At 50.1% G+C, this 22,160-nt stretch overlaps 1 protein-coding gene and 1 pseudogene across 2 annotated transcripts; one reads left to right on the top strand and one right to left on the bottom strand.

Annotated features, from left to right (window-relative positions):
- RT1-Hb-ps1 (RT1 class II, locus Hb, pseudogene 1) lies at positions 1,896-5,888 on the bottom strand (annotated as a pseudogene).
- Positions 10,943-20,957, top strand: RT1-Ha (RT1 class II, locus Ha). 2 transcript variants are annotated; one of them, XM_006255916.5, is made up of 5 exons: positions 10,943-11,372; positions 15,451-15,696; positions 15,998-16,279; positions 16,372-16,522; positions 20,052-20,957. In XM_006255916.5, the coding sequence occupies exons 1-5, from the start codon at positions 11,165-11,167 to the stop codon at positions 20,053-20,055; spliced, it is 891 nt and encodes a 296-aa protein (XP_006255978.2). In that variant the 5' UTR covers positions 10,943-11,164; the 3' UTR covers positions 20,056-20,957. The 2 variants fall into 2 exon arrangements, with proteins under 2 accessions (XP_006255978.2, NP_001008848.1); NM_001008848.2 differs by lacking the exon at positions 20,052-20,957 and having other exon boundaries at positions 11,241-11,372; positions 16,372-16,550.
- The last annotated feature ends 1,203 nt before the right edge of the window (positions 20,958-22,160 follow it).

The following is a 22,160-nucleotide window of genomic DNA, read 5'->3' as shown; positions in this document are numbered from 1 at the left end:
GAGGGGTTTACTGTGGTCTTCAGTTCCAAGGGAATCGGTACATCATGGCGGAAGAGGCATGGCAGTAGCATGAGGCAGCTGGTCACACTGCCTCAGCGGTCATGAACTAGACAGTCAGGAAGATATGGCCAGCCCTCCTGTGATCCACTTCCTCCAGCAAGGCCCTATCTCCTACAGAAGAGAACTATCTTCTGTAGGGGCTCACATAACATAACGGCACCAGCTGGGGACTAAGTGTACAAATGGATGAGTCCATATGGGACACAGCCACACAGTGATTCTGTGGCATTCAATGGCTTTGGTGTCCACTGAACTAGGCAGTGTTTGATACTCTGACAGCTTGGGGCTCGCTTCTTCTGTAACTGTATGAGCTTGCTAATGGGTCTGTTATGCTTTGGGGATGTGATATCCCGGGAGCTAATGAGCCATGGAGAGACGCTTCACCTCTCCGGTTCTCCAGTTAAGCCCGAGTTCTCCAATTATTTCATTTGCCCAATTCTACAGCGTTGTCTTTGCAGATGGCCCCACAAAAGCCACTTAGACAGCCTTAGACAAAGATTATAAACTCAGCCTGCCCACTGTGGTCATTCGAGGCTTCGCCTATATTTAAATAATTTAAATTGCAAGGAGGTGATAGCTTCTGAACTCCCAACCTTCTAGCCATCAGACAGCAGATAGACATTTGACAGCGAGACTTCCTCTAGGGGCGGGGCTCTCAGTATTCTCTGATGGATGTGCCTGAGGTTATGGTTTGGATCCGGAATGCTCCCCTGGAGGCTCATGGGTTGATGGCTTGGTCCCTGATGTCCTATAGTTCGGAGGTGAGCAGTCACCAGACCTGGATTCGTCAGTGGATTCACCCGTTGATGGATTTCTTTAAAAAATATGTTTATTTATCATATGTATATGAGCACACTGTAGCTGTCTTCTGACACACCAGAAGAGGGCATCAGATCCCATTACAGATGGTTGTGAGCCACCATGTGGTGGCTGGGATTTGAACTCAGGACCTCTGGAGGAGCAGTCAGTGCTCTTAACCACTGAGCCATCTCTCCAGCCCTGGTGGACTCATTGATATTTGTATTTGTGTGTGCGGGAGGACAGAAGACTGCTTCAGATCCCTTGGAGTTGGAGTTAGAGGCAGCTGGCGGATGTCAGATGTGGACGCTGGGAACTGACCCGGGGACCTCTGGAATGTCAGCAAGTGCATATGAAACTGCTGTGCCGTCTCTCCAGCCTCTGTTGGTGGATCTGTAGTTGGGACCTGGAGGAGGATACCACGGGAGGTGTAACCTAGTTGGAGGAAGACAGGGGGTGAGGATATTCCCTTTACAGGGACAACTAGTTGCCAGGCCCCACTGTGTGTGTGTGTGTGTGTGTGTGTGTGTGTGTGTGTGTGTGTGTGAGATACAGATCTTGCCGAGATCAGGTCAGGGGCAGTATGGAGGGAAAACAAGCCACTGTAGTTGCTGGTACCTCCTCCTCTATGTCGCAGGACAGAGAAAGTAAGACGGGGTTCAGGAGCTGGAGAGATGGCTCAGTGGTTAAGAGCATTTGCAGCTCTTGCCAAGGACCCAGGTTCAGTTCCCAGCAACACATGGTAGCTCACAGCTGTCTGTAACTCCAGTTCTAGGGGAGCAGACGCCCTCTGCTGGCCTCAGCAGGCACCGGGCACACAGGCAATTCATCCTGCTCGCTCTCTGTCTCTATCTCTTTGTCTCTGTCTATGTCTCTCCTTCCCTCCCTCTATCTCTCATAAAATAGTCTTTGAAAAGACCAAGTGTTATCTTGACCAGGACAACTTACCTCAGCTCCCTTCCTCAGCCCGGCTCTTCCCCCACACCCCCTCGGGACTGAGAGGGAAGTTCAGGCTGAGACTTTCTGACCATGCTGAGGAGCCCTCAGGACAAACACAAGTCTTACCTGCTCATCTAGATCCTGGGGGTCTCGGCTGAGCTGAATGAGGGATGAAAGGGAACACGTTCAGCTACTAAAATCTCCTTAGATGGTGAGAGACAGTTTCCATCCCCCCTCCATCTCCTTCACCACACGGACCCCACCTACAGAAGCCTGGGAACCTGATAGCCTAATGGTCAGACCCGGGGCTGGGGCTTCTTCTCTTCCTCTGGGACAGCTTTGCTCTGACACTGGTTCCAGTGGCTTCTAGAACCTTAGGCCCTTCTGTGGACAGGAGAGTGTATTGGAGAAAGGCTAGCCCCAGCCACCTGCCAGGATTCTTTATTTCCTATCTTTGATGTCTGAGCTGTGTGTAGCCCAGGTTGGTCTTGAACCTGTGACCCTCCTAACTGTACTGGGGTTGGAGGTTGCTTCTCTACACTCTTCTCACCCTGCTTGCTCCACACGTGCTTCAGGATGCCCACGGCCAGGAAAATGAGGCCCAGCACCAGGCCAACCACTCCGGTCAGCATCTTGTTTCGGGCAGAGTCAGACTGGATCCCTGGGAAGAAGAGACTCCGGGGTTAACATCCCCTCCTGAGGCACAGCACGACTCAGTGGCTGTCTGACAGGGATGTAGAATATCAGCATGCAGGTCACCAAAAGGAACACACAGTGGGGGAGAATATGCCGAAGGTCTCTGAGATGTAGACCCAGGCTCGTGTCTTCAAATGATCACCATGAGGATTGGGGCAGCTGCCCTTCCGAACAAGGACAGTCAAGAGGCAAACGGGGGGAGGTCAGACCGCAGCGTGATGTCATGGCATCACGCTGGATGTCTGACAGGGCCAGATCCCACACCCTCAACATCCCCAGGACAGAGACAGGCTCTCCTCTTGTGCCTCCAACTCAGAACCAGCCTCAGGGGGCTCCAGGAGTAGCTGGGGTGGTCAGGTCCCAGTGTATAAACACCCAGGGCAGGATAGTGGATCTCGAGTCAGGGCGCTGCCCGCTCTATAGGGCATGGATCGAGAAGAGCCCCCCGCAGTGACTCACTCCACTCTACTGTGACGGGGCTCTCAAGGCTGGGGTGTTCCACATGTACACATCTCCCCGCTGTGGCGTCATCTCCAGCATGACCAGAATCTGGAAGGTCCAGTCCCCGTTTCGGATCAGGTTGGTGGACACGACCCCAGTCGTTTCCTCCTGGCTGTTCTGGAACCAGCGGACCTGAATGCTGCCCGGGTAGAAATCTGTCACGTGGCAGACCAACAGGTCATGGTGCTTCAGGGTGACCTTCTTGGAGGGTGACACGTGTACCTTAGGCCGGACTAGAAGTGGAAAAGAAGCGTCACGTGAGAGTGTGATTCTGTGGTGAAGGCCTTCAATCCCAGCACTCGGGAGGCAGAGGTAGGTGAATCTGTGAGTGTGAGGCCAGCCTGGGCTACAGAGTGAATTCCAGGATATAGTGAGTCTCCCACATTGTCATGGTGAGAAGGACACAAGGTTCATTCAAATATTTTTTTTTGGTTCTTTTTTTCGGAGCTGGGGACCGAACCCAGGGCCTTGCGCTTCCTAGGCAAGTGCTCTACCACTGAGCTAAATCCCCAACCCCTCAAATATTATTTTTAGGTATTTATTTATTTTATGTATGTAGATACAATGTCACTTTCTTCAGACACACCAGAAGAGGGCATCAGATCCCATTACAGATGGTCGTGAGCCACCAGGTGGTTATTGGGAATTGAACTCAGGTCCTCTGGAAGAGTAGTCAGTGCTCTTAACCGCTGAGCCATTTCTCCAGCCCCTACTTGATCACTTTTATGAACTGACATTTCCTCAGCCAACTCCTTCCTGAATTGTGATTTATGAATTAAGATGTGTCTCCCTCCATTTGAACTCCTGGACTCTGGGTTAGTCAGTTTTACCTTAGAACATGCCATGAGCTATGCAACATGCCTGCAGTATACAACTGACCTCTAGGGGGCTCTGCAGCTAAGTCTACAGGCCCAAAGGACTCGTTACTCTTCTGGTTCAAAATATATTTCACAATGGCAAAAGAAAAAGAAACTTCATAGCTCGCCACCATTTTCTTTTTTGTTAGTTGTTTACTTGTTTATTTTTTAAAAGATTTATTTATTTACTTATTATGTATAAGTACACCGTTGCTGTCTTGAGGTACACCATGCTGGGATTTGAACTCAGGACCTCTGGGAGAACAGTCGGCGCCCCTAACCACTGAGCCACCTCTCCAGTCCCGTTTATTTATTTCAAATTAGTTTTAAGATTAAACGGCAGCAGTGCTTTCCTCTCTCCTAATATGCGCCATGATTATCGTTCTTCGGGTGATGGACTCCAGCGTTCCCTCTTCCCAGCTCACTCGACACTGAAAGCACGGCTGAAACCCTGACGTTTCCTACTTGGACAGCAGTTCTGTGTGGTGCTCACCCAACTGAAATTCTTGAGGCTGGTGGGTGGCGAGTTCTGGTCTAGCCTGGGCTATATGGTGAGAACGGCTCAAACAACCACCCTCGGGCTTGGCAACACGTCTGTACCTGGTTACCCTGTCACCACCGGGACACTAACTGAAAGCAGTCTTCAGACCCCGGCACCTGCTCAGTGTGGATCTCTGGGGTCCTCGGCACTGCCGAGTGTGACCTCTGGGTGGTGATTTTTGGAGGATCTGCTGAGCGGACGAGTCTGGGACACTCTGGTTCGGGTGATTCACCCAAGTTCAGACCGGAATTTAGGGCTCTGTGCAACCCAGCAACCAAGCACACTGGATGCCAGCCTACCACTGAGGACAACCCCATGTGCTTTGGACATCACTTTACCGAGCTACTGGGTCATCATCTCTGACTCAGGTCACTGTCCCAACTCCTCTCCAATCCGTCTGGATTCCCACTCCCTCCTAGGAGTCAGGAATAGTTGATGACGGGGATTCTCGCTTTCCAGAGAGGGGTTTAAGGGCGTGTGTCCACACACCCTCTTCCCTGTATCTGCAGAAGGCTGCCCGCTTCACCCCCGGCTTTTCTCCTTCAGATCCCTTCAGGATACTCACCAAGTCCCATCCAAAAGCTGACGGGAAGGAGCCAGGGGCCCTTTCTCCTGGCTCTGCATAGCTCACCTGCCGCCTTCACGCTCTGACCGCCTGCCTAACCCGCCTACCTCCTTTCTGGCTTCCCAACCCTCCAACTTCTGTCCTTACCTTCTGAAGCTGTTGGTCCCCCTGTCTGCTGTTGTCTGCCACCCTCTGTACCTCAGTTTCCCGACACTTCCCTGCCCCGGTTTTTGCTTCCCTTCATAGTCTCCTCACAGTGACTGCTCTTAGCCTGCTTCCGGTCCCCTTTGTTCTCTTTACTGATTGGCCTCTCTAGATGACCTCACCGGGCGGGCCCTCCTGCACCTGTCCTTGAGTCCCGAGTCTCCATTGCACCCTCTGTGCCGGCCCCCAACCCCCACAGCTCGCACTCCTGGGAGGTGGCGCCTGTGGCCCATCTCCCCACAGCTCCTACGATTGTCCCGTGGCCCTGCTCCCTTTACCATAGCAGGCTGGTTACCAGGCCTGACGTGTTCTTGACATTCCTTAGTTCAGCCTCTCTGCCCTTGTGCTCGCCCCAAGTCTCCCCCATCCCACCATGTGGGTCCCCCGGGTTGCTGCCTAGCCTGGCTCTCCTCCGAGATCTCACCTCGGCGTTTCACTGTGAAGCCCTGGCTCAGCTCGTAGTTGTGTCTGCACACCGTGTCCACCTCGGACCTCCGCCGCTCCATGTAGTCCTTCTGCTTGTTCCAGGACTCGGCCCACGGCCGCCCCATGGCGGTGAGCGCGCGGAACTCGCCCACCGCGCTGTCGAAGCGCATGAACTCCTCGCGGTTGAAGATGCATCTCATGATGAATCGCTGCGTCGTCCCGTTGTTCTCCGCGTAGCACTCGTGCAGCGCGCGCAGCAGGTGGTTTTCTGAGGGCACAGAGGCCGCGTCCTGGGGAGCTAGGACCCGGCAAGCCTCAGACCCACCCCCACTGAGAAACCCCCGCCGAACCACCAACTCAGCCTGGCTGCTTCTTCCCACCTTCCCTCTCAGTCTGGATCTTTGAATACTGTTTTTATTGATTGAGTTTTCTTTATTTTTGAGAATTAGACATGATCATCATATCTATCCCCCATTTCCCCCTCCAATTCCCTGCAGATATCTCAACATGGCCCCCTCCCTGCTTCCGCTTCTCTCTCCTTTCTCTTTCTCACCTTCTCCCTTTCCTCCCTCCTCTTCCCCCTCCCTCTTTTTCTCCTCCCTCCTTCTTTCTCTGTCCCCTGTCTTTCCCTCTTTCTCCTCTTTCCCTCTAAGTTCAATCAATGCTGTCCCATCCACTGGCGCATGGGACAGGTACCAATGACATCACTTTCAAAAGAGCAATTATGGAGTTGGATGGAAGACTGGGTGATTAAGAGCCCTGGCAGCGGGGCTGGGGATTTAGCTCAGTGGTAGAGCGCTTACCTAGGAAGCGCAAGGCCCTGGGTTCGGTCCCCAGCTCCGAAAAAAAGAACCAAAAAAAAAAAAAAAAAAAAAAAAAAAAAAAAAAAAAAAGAGCCCTGGCAGCTTTGAATTCCAGAATTCATATGGTGGCTCACCCTCCAGTTCAAGATCAAAGCCTGCATCTGGCATCCAACGGCACCAGGCACACCACTCATGGTACACACACACACACACACACACACACACACACACACACACACACACACGTTTACCCATTCCAGCAGCTCAGGCCTCGGTTTCCTCACCAGTGACCTCAGGGTGAGGGTCACAGGACATAAAGGGACTTCCTGTTGTGGATGACCAGTACCAGTGAAGGGTTGGGACACTGAGAGGAAGGTTACAATTCTGGGGGCTGAGTGGAATGACACCTCACATGGGGCCACCAGGAGTTACAGAATCTCACCATAACAGTCCCTACAGAAGAGAAGCTGCAGTGTAGGGGGTGGGGCCTTGGGCGGGGGCGGTGGCGGGGCCTTGGGCGATGTACTGACATCCCTGTATCTGAACCCGCCCACTTGTATACCGCAAATGTCACCTCCCCATAACAAGGTGCTTTCCTCTCTGAACCAGCATCTTTAATACTCCTACATGCTGTAATACACGCAGTATGTCCTGTCCCATGTGCTGGGAATGCAGAAATAAACACATAAGCCCTAACGTAAAAGTTAATTCGCTGTTTCACCTTTAAGTAGCCATGTGGAAAAACTTGACCTTAAAAAGTGTGGACTGCGGGGTTGGGGATTTAGCTCAGTGGTAGAGCGCTTGCCTAGCAAGTGCAAGGCCCTGGGTTCGGTCCCCAGCTCCAAAAAAAAAAAAAAAAAAAAAAAAAAAAAAAAGAAAGAAAGAAAGAAAAGAAAAGAAAAGAAAAGAAAAAGGTGTGGACTGCCTATGTAGAAACACCATGATGAAATTCACCGCTTGGCACGATAGCTTAAAAGTTAATTAGGGTCTGGGGAGGTGGACCCGCAGTTAGGAACACATGCTGTTGTTCTTGCAGAGGACTCAGGTTCAGCTCCCAGCACCCATAGGGCTGCTCAGAACCACTTGTAAGTCCAGTTCCAAGGGATCCAGTACCCTCTTCTGACCTTTGTGGATCCCAGACGTACCCATGGTCCACATATGAGCATGCAGGCAAAGGATTCCCTACACATACAATAATACAAAACATAATAAATTCATTTTAAAAATAATGTGGAACGGCAGCTCTCATCTGAAATCCCACAGCTAAGGATGCAGAGGCAGGAGGATTGCTGCAAATCTTGGGACAACCTGGTCTAACGGGGTTGGGAGGAGGGCACTGTCCTGAACCTTAATCATTGAAAAATCACCTCACTGAAGGCCCGGTGATCTCCCTCATTCCTAGAAGCACCGGCTGGGTAATTGTTACAGAAGAGATGTGGGAGCCCTCCCTCTCTTCCTAGGAGCCACCAGCAATGTGGGTTCGTTCTGTTTGCCCTGTGTGAGCCTCTGTGGGTCTGTCTGTTCTTACTCTTTTCAGTGAAGATGGTTGTTTTCCTGTTCCACCCCCCCCCCTGAAAAATTAGCATTTCAAAACAAATCCTGCCTTTTTTCCAGTCGAACAACCAGTTCCAACACAGTGAAGTGGATCAGAAGATAAAACGGCAGGTGTTTATTTACCACCAGAGGGAGCTCTAAGCTGGTTTATTAATGCGTTTTATAAACCAGCAGCCTCGGGGCTTGGAGCAGCCTGGCGATGGAGACTTGTGAAGCCTTGGGTTCCCTTCTCAGCACTGCAGGTGATAAACACACTAAACTAAAAATCTATTGTTTCACTTAAAAGGGTATCAGGCTCTGGTGAGAGGATGCACGCCTGTAATCCCAGCAATGGAGAGGCTGAGGCAGGGGCATTGGGGAGAGCTTCTTCGCCTCATAGCTTCCGAGGCCTCAGTATTAACACTGCCAGGGTTCCCAATGCATTTGACGTAAGACGCTCATTAGCTTGTCCACCATGTCAGAGGGACGGTAAGGCTGGGAGGAGCTAAAGACAAGAGACAGGAGCCCAGCGTGTCACTGCAGCCACAGATACTGGGAAGCCCTCCTGAGATGGGGGGGGGGGGGAGCAAACAAGTCTAGGTTGCAGGTGCAGGGGGAGCAAACAAGTCTAGGTTGCAGGTGCAGGGGGAGCAAACAAGTCTAGGTTGCAGGTGCAGGAAGAGATGACTATGGGATGTTCTGATGTTTCCTTCTGTCACCATAGTAACCCAGAACTACTGGCTCATCCTGGTGTGCTCAGGAGGACCTGCACGGCTCGGGCAGAGGAGGGAAGGGGAGGGTGGGAAGGCCGTAGGGCTTCTGTAGTAGCCAATTCACACTGTGTGGAAGTCCTGACCTGCATCCATGGTAGGTGTCTCAGCCCAGGTCCCAGGTCCTGAACCCCTACCGTGCACATTCTCTCTCTCCCTCTTCCCCACCTGCCTCTCCTTGCCTCTGAATATGAATCTTGTCATTTTAACTCATTAGTTTTTACTTCTCCTCCCCTCAATGATTCACGTTTGTACAAGCAAGGAAAACAATTTTGAAACTTTCCTTTGACAACGCTTAACTTTTGTAAGTAGAATTTATCCATGAAGGAAGTAGGATTGAAATGGGGGGGGGAGGTGTTCTCCCTCACCTGTTGTGGTCATTCAATGCCCCAGACACACTTGGTGCCATCCATTCCCTGATTCCTGGACCTTGAAGGCACAGTTTCCACAGCTGAGCTGTCCCTTAGTTGGGTCTCACAGCCTTCTGTGATCAACAAGGTCAAGTTCTCTCTCCCTCCTCGGCAAGTGCACCCAATGTCGCCAGAGAAGGCACAGGCTCCTGCCCCATCTTGGGTGAGCAGAAACTACTCTCTCCTAACGCTGAGTCAGTCAGGTGACCTGAGTTCCCTCAAGGCTGTGATGGAGACGTGGGGAAACCCAGGAGGCTGAGCCTTCTGGCCTCTCTGTAAACCTTGCCCCTGCAAGCCCCCAGCCCCCTTGTCCACAGGGTGTGGCATGCAGACCCCTTAACATCTCTTCTGGGTTCACGGTTTCTATGTTCCCGGGAGTGGGAAAAACTGGCTGAAGAAAAAAATGCAATGTGAATATGAGCCTGCTTTTCTACCTGGGAAGGAAGGACGCGGGCTGTGGGAGATGCCCGACTATTTCCAAAAGTCCTGAGCCAGGCTCTCCTGAGTCACATGTTTCTTAGCTCTTACCTGGAGGGGCCCCGCCCTGGATCTCTCTGCTCAGCAACACCATCAGAGCTGCTGTCCAGGAGACCATAGGGACGCATGGGACCATCATGGAGTTAGAAGGGCGGATGAAGTGAGGAAAGCAGTGGACGGGGATGCTGGACTCCTGAAGTTGAGCTCCTGGATGAACAGCACAGTCTACGACTGAAGTAATCTGCTATGATCCCATTGGACAGAGTCTAAGGAAGGAACCAATGAGGCTTGAGCTTCCTATGAGTCATCAGTCACTGGGCAGATGATGTGAGAGGACTGACAACCTAGTGTGTGATACAGGTGAGATGACGTCACAGGCTGGCTAGAAAGTGGGAGGGGCTCATGGGAGACAGGACCCACAGGGCATCATCCTTTAGGGAATGGGCTGGCTCAATCCCATCAACCGCCAACAGAGGAAGCACTGACTGGATGTCCCGCACCGCTTCCATGACGTTGATCTCACACATGAGCTTCTTTGTCACCCAATCCAGGGCAGCCACGTGACCCCGACGCCCTCCTAAAGCCAGGTGTCTGTTGGAGGTGAAGCAGAAGCAGAGTGTTAGTGCAGGGGGCACCATGACCCAGACTGGAATAATTCAGCCAGACCCGACACAGCCCCTCGGCAGACGGGAGGAAGCCAGCGCACTGCTGCAGACAGCGCGACCAGACCCAACTGCGTAATTGAAGAAGGCACAGGTCGTGTACCTGAGGAGACACAGCCAGATCTTAGTTCAAGAGTCACAGAAGAGGCCAGGGAAATGGCTCAGTCAGTAGAGTGCTTGCCACAAAAGTATAACGGCCTGAGCCTGAATCCCTGGCACACGTGTAATCCCAGTGACAGGGAGAGCAAGGCGGGCAGATCTTGCTGGACATCTGTTCATGAGGAACCTGCTCAAAAGTAAGGAGGAGGGACACTTGCTGCTCTCGTGAGAAGGCTGGGTTCTGTTCCCAGCAGATCCCAGGGGATCCTGGCGCCCTCTTCTGGCCTCTGTGGGCACCAGGCACACATGTGGTGCTCATACAACATAGAGGCAAACTGCTCATGTACATAAAATAAAAAAGTATTAAAAACAGCAGACAAGGCGGCTGGAGAGATGGCTCAGTGGTTAAGAGCACTGACTGCTCTTCCAGAGGTCCTGAGTTCAATTTCCAGCAACCACATGGTGGCTCACAACCATCTATAATGGAATCTGATGCCCTCTTCTGGTGTGTTTGAATAAATACTATATAAATAAAATACATCTTTAAAAACAAAACAAAAACAGTGAACAAAACATCAGAGATAATCTGATGTTGAGGTGGTAGTGATGTTTGACGATTCCTATCAAATAGAATCAGTATTAGGGGTGTGTGCCTTATTTTCTCAATCTCTCCCCCTCACGGTGACTGTGGCTGAAGTTTCTTGGCCACATTAGCTTCTGAAAACGCTTCCTCTTCTTTAGTCCTCTTTACCCAGCAACAGCCAGATCAGCCATTTTGGCTTCTCTGATTGGCTGATCCAGCCTTGCTGGTTTCCCCTGGTCTATGCAGTCAGGCTTCAGAACCAGGTTTCAGAGTTTCAGGTGTCCTCACTCCCCCTCAGTTCCTCATTATTGTCTCGTGATTACGGTCATCAGCCGTAGATTCCCTGACCTGTGCTCTGAAGAGAGAATGTTCCAGACTAAAGCTGAGGCCCTGAGAGCCTCCTTCCTGGCCTTCCTGCTGAGTCTCCCAGGATCTGGGGCCATCAAAGGTCAGGAGGATGGGTGGTGGGGCGCACGGTGGGAATAGACAGTCACGCGCTTCCTTTAGAATGAGAAATTTTGTCAGACTCTGTCCATCTCCTCTGGGTCTCACCTCTCCTCATTCCCTTATGTGTTTGGTTTCATCTTGCTCTAATAAGCATTAAAGACAAAGGCAGCCTGGCTGGAGAGGTGGCTCAATGGTTAAGCGTGCTGCCTGCTCTTCCAGAGGACCCAGGTTCAATCCCCAGCAACCACAGGGCAGCTCACAATCTGTAGGGAGATCTGGGTTTTTCTCTTCCGGGCCTCTGTAGGCACTTATATTCATGCAGGCAAACACCCAACATAAAATAAAAAAAAAATAAGATCTTATAAAACGTAGTGGCCACAATCACCCAGTCGGGAGTCAAGGTTCAAATCCACCCACAGACTGACTCTGCACTCTGTTGACAGCTGAACACAGCAGGGCCCCACTCCTGCTTTAAGTGGCTACCTTTAGAGACCTATGGAGCAATGGTGGGAACCTAGCAGAGCATGGATCCCACCTCCTAGGATCTTATGACCTTCCTAGGATCACTGTGTGAGGTTAAACCATGACAGTGATGTGTCTCCTTCTGCTGATATCAGGAAGCACCAAGCCCATGCATGTTGTCATCCAAAGACGCAGAGATAGGAAGAACTAGAATTCACAGTACAGGACTGGTGTGGTGGTGCACACCTGTAATCCTGGCGAGTGGGAGGCTGGGATTCGAGGTTTGGGAGTTCGAGGCAAGTCTGCGACAGGAACGCACAGTTAAGCAAACCGACAAAACAAGGTTTTGTAGCAAATACACCTGGCTCTAGGTTCTTTGTGGTTTTGAAAATACTCCAATGAAAAACAATTTAGGGAGGAAACAGGGTATTTGGTGCACAGGTCTATCATTTCAGATAAGTCAAGGCAGGAACGCAATGGGTCAGCTACATCACACCCGCAATCAAGAACAAAGAATAATCACTCAGGAGCCAGAACCAGGAAGATCTCTGTGAGTTCAAGGCCAGCCTGGTCTACATAGTGAGTTCAGGGAAGCCAGGGCTATGGTAAGAACCTGCCTCAAAACAAAACTGAACACACAGACAAACAAAAACCAAAGAATAAACACATCCTTGGTTGTTTCCTCTCAGATCATTTTCTTCTCTCTTTTTTGGGGGGTGGTAGTGATTGTTTTTGTTTGTTTGTTTGTTTTGGAGACAGGATCTTATTGTGTAGTCCCTGTTGGCCTAGAACTCTCTACGTAGACCAGGCTGGCCTTGAACTGATAGAGGATCTGCCTGCCTCTGCCTTCAGAGTGCTGAGATTAAAGGTATGTGCTATTCTGCCTGGGCACTTTCTCCAGGCCTAGGGAATGGTGCTGCCCACAGTGGGCTGGGTCTCTCTACATAGGTTAACAATCAAGTCAATCCCCCATAGAGATTCACAGAGGCCAACCTAATGTAGACAATCCTCATTAAGTCTCTCGTCCTGAGTGATCCTAGATTGTGTCAAATTGGTGGGTGAGAATAACCAGTATAACCCATGCCCTGTCGACTTCACATATGAACACACCCCTTGAATGCTTAGCCTTCCACCCTTGTCTTAAAAGTCTGCGTTAATACAAAATTCAGTCCAAGGTCATTAAAAATTCCAATACTTCAACAGTCCAAACTCTCCTAACTGGTAGGTGCTATAAAACATAAAATAAAAATAAGGTTACATAGTAAACATTTTTATTCCTAAAAGGAAGAACTGGAGTATAAAAACCAACTACCCTGAAGCAAAACCAAAATCCGGCAGTATAAACCCAAATCCGGTAGCGTTGTGTCTGGCATTTTGGACTAACTCATAATCTTCTGGGCCCCACAGAGCTTGAGTAGTCCCAGCTCTCCAGCTCTGCCATCCACAGCACACTCGAGCCTCCTCTTAGGGCAGCTCCATTGTACCTTTGGGGCTCTCCTCGGCAGGAAACACATAGTCCTTGTATTGCCAGTATCCTAGGGTCCAGTGTAACTGAGTCTCCATTTTCACTAACAGCCTCTTAGGACCCTGACCCTGCCATGTAGCACCTTGCTACTCAGATAACTATTTCTTTGTTTCTCTCTTTCTGAAAGAGGGTCTCTCCCTGTGTACCCCTGTCGAGCCTGAAACTCTTGATGTAGACCAGGCTGTGTGTGTGTGTGTGTGTGTGTGTGTGTGAGCACCTTAAAAACTCAAACATGAGCTAACCAATAAAAAACGTCCTTGCTTCCATGCAACATCCCAGCCCCGGGCTGCTCTCTGTGTAGCTAGCTACCTTACAGTGCTCATGTTGGATGCTGTAACTGCTGTAAGAGACCACCATACTTTGGGTGCCTTTTGTTTTGGAGTCTGTGAGATGGGGTCTCTCTATGTAGCTCAGGCTGGTGTTGAATCTCAAATCCTCCTGCCTCACGCTTCTTCCTGACTGTGCTGGAATTTTGGGCCTGTACCACCAAGTCAAGACGACTTGAATTCAGCTCCCTTTTTCTGTTAGTGGACCTTAAAAAGGATCTTTTTTTTAATTTACTTTTTTCATGTATATGAGTACACTGTCACTGTCTTCAGACATACTAGAAGAGGGCATCGGATCTCTTTACAGATGGTTGTGAGCCACCATGTGGTTGCTGGGAATTGAACTCAGGACCTCTGGAAGAGCAGTCAGTGCTCTTAACCACTGAGCCATCTCTCCAGCCCCCAAGGGTCCTCTTTTAACCTGTTTACCTCCATCCCATTTCCTGCATCTTCTTCACTTTCTTTTGAGTTGAGTGCTTAGTGACCACCTCCCTTCAGCTACGACCCCAGACCTTTTCAATTCTTACCTCACACACAGGCTTCCTGGGGCATCGCTGTTTCTGTTGCTGTGGTAAACACCATGGCCAAAAGCAACTTGGGAAAGAAAGGTTTATTTGGCCGTAGCTCACAGTCCACTGGGGAATCAGGTCAGGAACACCGAGGGAGGAACTGAAGCAGAGACCATGGAGGGTTGTTTGTTTGCTTTTTGTTGTCATCACCGTGTTTTATAAAGAAGATTTCCCTGAGCTCACAAGGAACCTAAAACCCTTCTTCAAGAACATTCTCCGTGCTGTTTTGTCCAAGTATAGACACTCCTTACCTGCTGGGACTTGGGGTTCCACAGAGAAGAGCAGGAGAGTGTGTCCAAGTCCTCCCATGATTCTCCTCACCGTCCCAAGTCCAGAATGCTCACGTGGTTAATATTATTACTAACGATAGCTTGTATTATGTTTGCTGTTTCTTAACAACTAATAAAGACTAAGGAACAACAACAAAATTGAACCACACAGGGATCTCTATAATTCCACTTAAAACAAAAACAAATGTTGTCAAAGATTTTTTAAACAAAATTCTTTAAATCAACTTAAAATTAAAAAAAAAAGTTTGAGACCATTGTCAAAATTCATCCTGTTAGATTTAATAGGCTCAAGATTAAAAAAAAAAAAATGGAGTCACAGTCTTAGCACACACTGCCGTCGTGTTTACGAACTAAAACAGAACCGTATCCCTACAGTGCAGCGAGCTTCCACCTCTTCTGTAATAAGGACACTAGCATACCAGCCCCTCCACCTCCGTGAGTTTAGACCTAATTTCACAGCTGCAGTCCCTGAACCGGAAGCTGTGGGGAGGAGAAAGTCTCTCCTAGCAGCGCATTGCTGTGTGACCTGAGGCAAGTTACCCACCTTCTCTGTGTCTCCTTGGTTGCATCTGGGATGGTTAGGGCAATAGCATGCGTCAAATATGTACCCTACTAACAGACCAGGAGCTCAGCAAATGCTCAACAGAGGCTCCTGCCACCCCCAGACCCCTGCAGAGTTATGGGGTTCCACCTGGGAGTGGGCAGGGGCAGCAAGACTGAAGACTCCATCTTTCTCCCTCTCCCCAACACCCCACACTGCTGCCTCCTGTCTGCTGTTTCTCCTTCTCACCCATTCCCCTCTTTTGGCCTCTTCTGATTTTATTAATAAACCCAGCCATTCCCCTGCCTCACCACTTACACAATAGTTCTTACATTGGTCTCATTTTCCTTTATCTTGCTTACGCAGCGGAGCACGTAGCAACGTACGACATATTTGTGCAGACGCAGCACCCGTCTGGTGAATGCATGTACGCGTTTGACGGTGATGAGCAGTTCTACGTGGATCTTGACAGGGAGGAGACGGTCTGGGACCTGCCGGAGTTCAGCAAGGTGTATGCGTTTGACGCCCAGGAGGCTCTTCCCTACATCGACAGCCTGAAGAACAACTTGAGAGCCTTGATCCAGAGATACAACGTCACCCAGGACCCCAGCGGTGGGTTCTTTCTTCTTCTGCCACCCAGTGGGGAGGGGGAGGACCCCTGGTCCACACTCAGAATGGGAGACAGATGCCCTCTGCTGAGGGACCCTCCTTTGGACTCCCTGTGGTACAGTCGGGGGCTGCTAGCTCCTCTTCTCACCCAAGAGAGGTTGAGCTGAGATAGGTTGCTCACTGGAAGGAGTTTCCCGGCTCTCTGGACCAGGAGGGGTCAAGAATTCAGAGCCTGAGACAGAAAACACTCAGGGTGGAATCTCTGTGATTTACTCAGAACTGGCCGTGTTCTGTCTCTTCCCAGAGCCTCCCGAGGTGACCGTGTTCCCTAAGAACCCGGTAGAGCTGGGCCAGCCCAATGTCCTCATCTGCCACATCGACAGGCTCTTTCCCCCAGTGCTCAATGTCACATGGCTACGTAACGGGCAGCCGGTCACCGAAGGAACTTCAGAGACCGTCTTTCTGGCCAGCACAGAACTCAGATTTCACAAGTTCCACTACCTGACCTTCATTCCCACAGCGCAGGATGTGTATGACTGCAGGGTGGAGCACTGGAGCCTGGACCAGCCGAGTCTCAGTCACTGGGGTAAGCAGCACCCCCTTTCCACACACCCCTGCTCCCAGGACCTGGTACCCCAGCATCCCACTATGCTAACTGCATCCATTCATTTCCCTCAGAAATGCAGGAGCCAGTCCAGGTGTCCGAGACAATGGAGACCACGGTCTGCGCCCTGGGCCTGGTGGTGGGCCTGGTGGGCTCCGTGGTTGGTAGTGCGCTCATCGTAAGGGCTCCGCATGGCGGCCATAACCCTCGGACCCAGGAACCCCTGTGAGTAACTGTGGAGGTAGGGATGCTAGGGTGTAGTCAGAAGAAAGATGGGGCATCTACACCTGCTGTGCAGAAAGGAGGTGAGTAGGGCAGAGCTGTGTAGAGACAACACCGAGAACCCAGGACTCCTGCGCTGCCCTGAGCCTCTGCGCTTACCGCTCCTTGTTACCCTCACCTATCATCTGCTTAGTGACGGTGCTGAAGTCACTGTGGTTTGACACATGAGAGGATGCTTACAACATCTATGTGCGCAAAAACATGAAGCACCTCCGCCAAGGCCACACAGCTAGACTATCTGGATCGAAAGAGCTTTGCATGGATGAGACCGAGTTCAACCATACTTGGACCCAGTCTGTTTTGCGCATGCGTCGCGGACAGTGTGCCGGGGATCAAGTGCAGCTTCCGATCTCCGTTTGTACCCACTGCTGGCAAAGCTCACATAAAAATTCTCTTCTGGGCTTCTGTTTATTGAAACATTTATATTTCAAATACTTGTGTTTTTAAATTCCCCTCCCATTGGACAGTGATCTCTCCATGATGTTCCGCGTCTCATATTGACTCTGGAATGGGCAGGGTGTGTGTGTGTGTGTGCGCGCGCGCGCGCGCGCGCACGCACGCATGTTACATCACCGCTCCACAGAGGCCCTACGAACTGTCAGGACATCCCTGTTCTGACTCTCGATTCATTTGTCCCTCTGTTCCCTTACTCTCAGGTCTATCCTCTCCCCCCACACCATACGTAACCACGCTAATGGATTAAGTGAGCTTTTTCCTTTACATATAGTTACTATTTGCACGATGTGGAAGTACTCACCACACCTGCAGCTTTAGGGAGCTCCGTTGGCGTCACTACCCTGACTTTGAACCTCTAGTCTGTTGCTTTCCGTTGTTCACTGTGGCTCTGCTCTAAACCATCTGCCTGTCTCTAGGACGCAGTTGTAGGGAGCTGGGCATGCGCCTTCTTCCTTTGACTGTGTGCTACCCGCCCATCATCACCGAGGTGTGATCTCAGTTCCCAGACCCGAAGTCTCCTGCTGAGTCTACAACTGGGTCCACCGGAGCCCTTCCTAGTCTCCTGCCTTAGCTATAGCCACAACCCCATCGTGTCCCCTTTCATGTATGGGAAGGAATACGCTGCTGCTGTTCACGTTCCTTTAGTCACTTCTAGTTGTGACCATCTTCGCCCATAGCCTTTTTGAAGCTCCGTTGCTCTTGCTTTGGTAGTTTCTGTCTTGCATCCTTTACCCGTTTTTTGTTTTGTTTTGTTTTGACATTAGTGCTTCTGTGGGAAGCAGAGGGCTGGGGTTTCCTCTGCCATCTTGCTGATGTCATTGCCCAGCAGGGCTGCTGCTGCAGCTGCTGCTGCTGCTTCTTCTTCTTCTTCTTCTTCTTCTTCTTCTTCTTCTTCTTCTTCTTCTTCTTCTTCTTCTTCTTCTTCTTCTTCTTCTTCTTTTAAAGATTTATTTATTTATTTATTATATATAAGTACACTGCAGCTGTGTTCAGACACACCAGAAGAGGGCATCAGATCCCATTACAGATGGTTGTGAGCCACCATGTGGTTGCTGGAATTTGAACTCAGGACCTCTGGTAGAACAGTCAGTGCTCTTAACCACTGAGCCATCTCTCCAGCCCTCTTCTTCTTCTTCTTCTTCTTCTTCTTCTTCTTCTTCTTCTTCTTCTTCTTCTTCTTCTTCTTCTTCTTCTTCTGCTTCTTCTTCTGCTTCTGCTTCTGTTTCTGCTTCTGCTTCTGCTTCTGCTTCTGCTTCTTCTGCTTCTTCTGCTTCTTCTGCTTCTTCTGCTTCTTCTGCTTCTTCTGCTTCTTCTTCTGCTTCTTCTGCTTCTTCTGCTTCTTCTGCTTCTGCTTCTGCTTCTGCTTCTGCTTCTGCTCCTGCTCCTGCTCCTGCTCCTGCTCCTGCTCCTGCTCCTGCTCCTGCTCCTGCTCCTGCTCCTTCCTCCTCCTCCTTCTTCCTCTCTCTCTCTCTCTCTCTCTCTCTCTCTCTCTCTCTCTCTCTCTCTCTCTCTCTCTCTCTCTCTCTCTCTCTCTCTCTCGATGTTTTCCTGCCAAACCAGGATGTTTTATGCACTGCTGACTCTGCCACTGAGGTTCCAGGGAAGATAGGGGTCTTACTTAGGGTTTCATTGCTGTGAAGAGACACCGTGACCAAGGCAACTCTTATAATGGACGACATTTATTGAGGCTGGCTTACAGTTTCAGAGATTCAGTCCATTGTCAACATGGCAGTGTGCAGAAAGACATGGGGCTGGTGGAGCTGAGAGTTCTACTTCTTGATCTGAAGACAGCTGGCAGGGAACTGCCTTCCGTGGACAGTCAGGAGAGGACTGGAACTGTACACTGGACAGAGCTGGAACGAAGGAGACCTCAAAGCCCACCCCTACAATGACATTTCCTCCAACAAGGCCACACCCACTCCAACAAGGCCACACCCACTCCAACAAGGTCACACCCACTCCAACAAGGCCACACCTACTCCAACAAGGCCACACCTACTCCAACAAGGCCACACCTACTCCAACAAGGCCACACTCACTCCAACAAGGCCATGCTTCCTAATCGTGCCAAACATTCAAATATGTGTCAATGGGGGCCATTCCTATTCGAACCACAATAGGTTTCTCATAGGGCAACATGGGAGGGGAGACAAGAGTAAAACCCCAGTGCCACCCATTGACACCTCACCATTCCTGCTCCCTGTCACCAGCCAGAGCCACCCCCATCCCCACTCCCATCCTCTCCCCCACCCCATCCCACCTACACCTCGCCACCTTTCACTCCCCTACCAGGTCCTGCTGCCTCCTGCGTGCAAACTCGGGTTTTCATGGAGTGTGAAGGGAAAAGTCTAAGGACGTCTAGCTTGTAGCCTTATAATGAGAAGCCTGTCTGTCTGTCTGTCTGTCTGCCTGTCCTTCCTCTTTTTTTTTTTTTTTTTTTTTTTTTTTTTTTTTTTGGACAGAGTTTCACTATGTAGCCCTGCAGTCTGTTCTGGAATTCTCTAAGTTACCTGGTGGCAGGCCTTGAACTCACAGAGATCCACCTGCCTCTGCTTCTGCTTCTCGAACGCTGCTGGGATCAAAGCCAGGCACCCCCAAGCCGGCTTAGAAGCCCTTTCTTAGTGGTTTTTATCTGTAGAGGTTAGCACATATCTTGATATTTAGTAATTCCTCCATAAATGCCTGCCGACTTGCTGGAAATAGTATTTATTACTCCAGCACCGGCTTGTTTAGGTCCTCATTTACCGAAGGTTAAGTGACAGCTACAGATTACAATGGCGAGGGTGTTCTGTGGCGCGGCACTATCGCTAGAACGTACAGAGCGTGACTGTATTGCGATCACTGTCACCATGGTAGAGAGTGTGTCATATACTCGAGCAAGGCTACAGTGAAACCTCGCGGGCTGAGAATGTGGGGGTGGGAAGCCATATATAAAGAAAGGGAAGGGGGAAGGCAGGGTGGATCTTAGATTCCATCCTGACCCCGAGGTTGATAGTGACTGTGTGTCTTGCTGCAGGTGATGGTATTTCTGAAAAGAACATGGCCTTGAGAAGATGCCCTGAACTTGTGCCATTGCTGCATAGCCCCGGCTGTTCTGGAGCTCTGTAACCTGGCTGGCCTTGAACTCACAGACGGCTCTGCCTCTTTGACAGACTTAAAGCGCTCAGCCCTAGTACCACAAACTAATGGTAACAAGTGGGCGTTGCTGTGCTTGGTACCAACCTGGACACCCTGCCCTGGGCTCTAGGCTCCTCCATGAACGCTGCTGTCTGCTTCCAGGGAAGGCCAAAGAATTATTTTTTCCTGTTTCTGAGGTGGGAGACTGAGTCTTGCTGGACGTCTGGGACCAGGTCACTTATGACTAATATCTCATGGCAGTGTGCCTTCAAGTGGCCCATGGGAGTAGTTCCTGAGGGCTCTGACCTCACTTGCTGGGAGGGTTTGAGAATTTGGATTTGGCCCTGGGGAGGGACCAGTGGTAAAATTTATTTGGATGAAGATTTGTTTGGATGAGTTTGAGGGCTACAGGGGTTGGAGTTCCTAAGGGAAGAGTCAGACCCTTCCTCTTGTTTGATTGTAATCTCTCTTGATGAATCTTCACTTCTTTTTTTTTTTTTTCTTTTTTCTCTTTTTTCCAGAGCTGGGGACCGAACCCAGGGCCTTACACTTGCTAGGCAAGCGCTCTACCACTGAGCTAAATCCCCAACCCAAAACCTTCACTTCTAATATATTAGGTAAAACTAAGATGGCATCTCATGGATATTTTTTTATTTTATTTTTTATTTATTTTTATCAAGACAGGATTTCTCTGTGTAGCCCTGACTGTCCTGGAACTTGCTCTGTAGACCAGGCTGGCCTCAAATTCACAGAGATCTGTCTGCCTCTGTCTCCTGAGTGCTGGAATTAAAAGCATATATCACCACTGTCTGGTGGGTATTCCATTTATTTATTTATTATTTATTTATTATGTATGAGTGTTCTATTTGCATGTGTGCCTGCAGGCCAGAAGAGGGCATCGGATCTCATTACAGATGGTCGTGAGCCACCATGTGGTTGCTGGGATTTGAACTCAGGACCTCTGGAAGAGCAGTCAGTGCTCTAACCACTGAGCCATCTCTCCAGCCCCCAAAATATAAATCTCTAAAAGGAAGAGGAAGAGGAGGGGAGGAAAAAGAGGGTGGAGGCAGCACACACCTTTGGTTCCAGCACTCAGGAGGCAGAGGCAGGTAAGTATCTGTGGGTTCCAGGCAGCCAGAGCTACACAAAGAAACCCCGTCTCAAAATAGATAAATGTAAGAAAATAAAAACAGACAAATGACAAAAACCCAAAACAGAACCAAATTTCCACCTTTCAGGCAGAAAACAGATGTACACTGAGTATGCAGTTCACTTTGAGGGGCAGTGGCCAGGAGGCTCAGGGGTTTTACTTTTATTTCATTTTGTTGTTTTATATTTTTAAAAGATTTGTTTGTTTCTTATGCATGGCGTTTTGCCTGCGGGTGTGCCTGTGCACCACTGGAGCTCCAGGAACTGGGGTTACAGATGATTGTAGGACACCAGGTGGTTGCTGGGAATCAAAGCTGGGTCCTCTGGAAGAGCAGCCAGTGCTTTTTACCTCTGGGCCGTCTCTCCAGTCCATCTTGATTTTTTTTTTTTTTTTTTGAGATAGAATCTAGTCTTATGGTTGTGCAATCTCCCTCAGCCTCTTTGGTGCTGAGATTGTGGATGTGAGCTGCGACTCCTGGCTCAAAAGTCTTCACATACTTAGAAATAAAAACACACCAGCCTCTCTCTCTCCTTTTTTATTTTTTTATTTTTCCTGGAGCTGGGGACCGAACCCAGGGCCTTGCGCTTGCTAGGCAAGCGCTCTACCACTGAGATAAATCCCCAACCCCAAGCATCAGCCCCTCTTGATAAGCTGCTGGACCCTCCCATCTCAAAATCACTGAGCTCCACTCAGCCGTTACTAAGCAGAGAGGCCATGACTTCTCCAAGACGTACCCATCTCTTGTCCTGCTGACCTGAGATTCTAGCTATAGCCTCACTGGAAGAGAAACTAAGGCAGGGAGGGTTTCGAGGCTGTGAGGAGGGACCCTCATCCATGCAGACACCTGCAGAGAGAACT

This window comes from Rattus norvegicus, chromosome 20, assembly GCF_036323735.1.
Source record: "Rattus norvegicus strain BN/NHsdMcwi chromosome 20, GRCr8, whole genome shotgun sequence".
Classification (NCBI taxonomy): domain Eukaryota; kingdom Metazoa; phylum Chordata; class Mammalia; order Rodentia; family Muridae; genus Rattus; species Rattus norvegicus.
The sequence above is the reverse complement of the archived record's forward strand: the minus strand, read 5'-3'. Positions and strand labels throughout refer to the sequence as shown.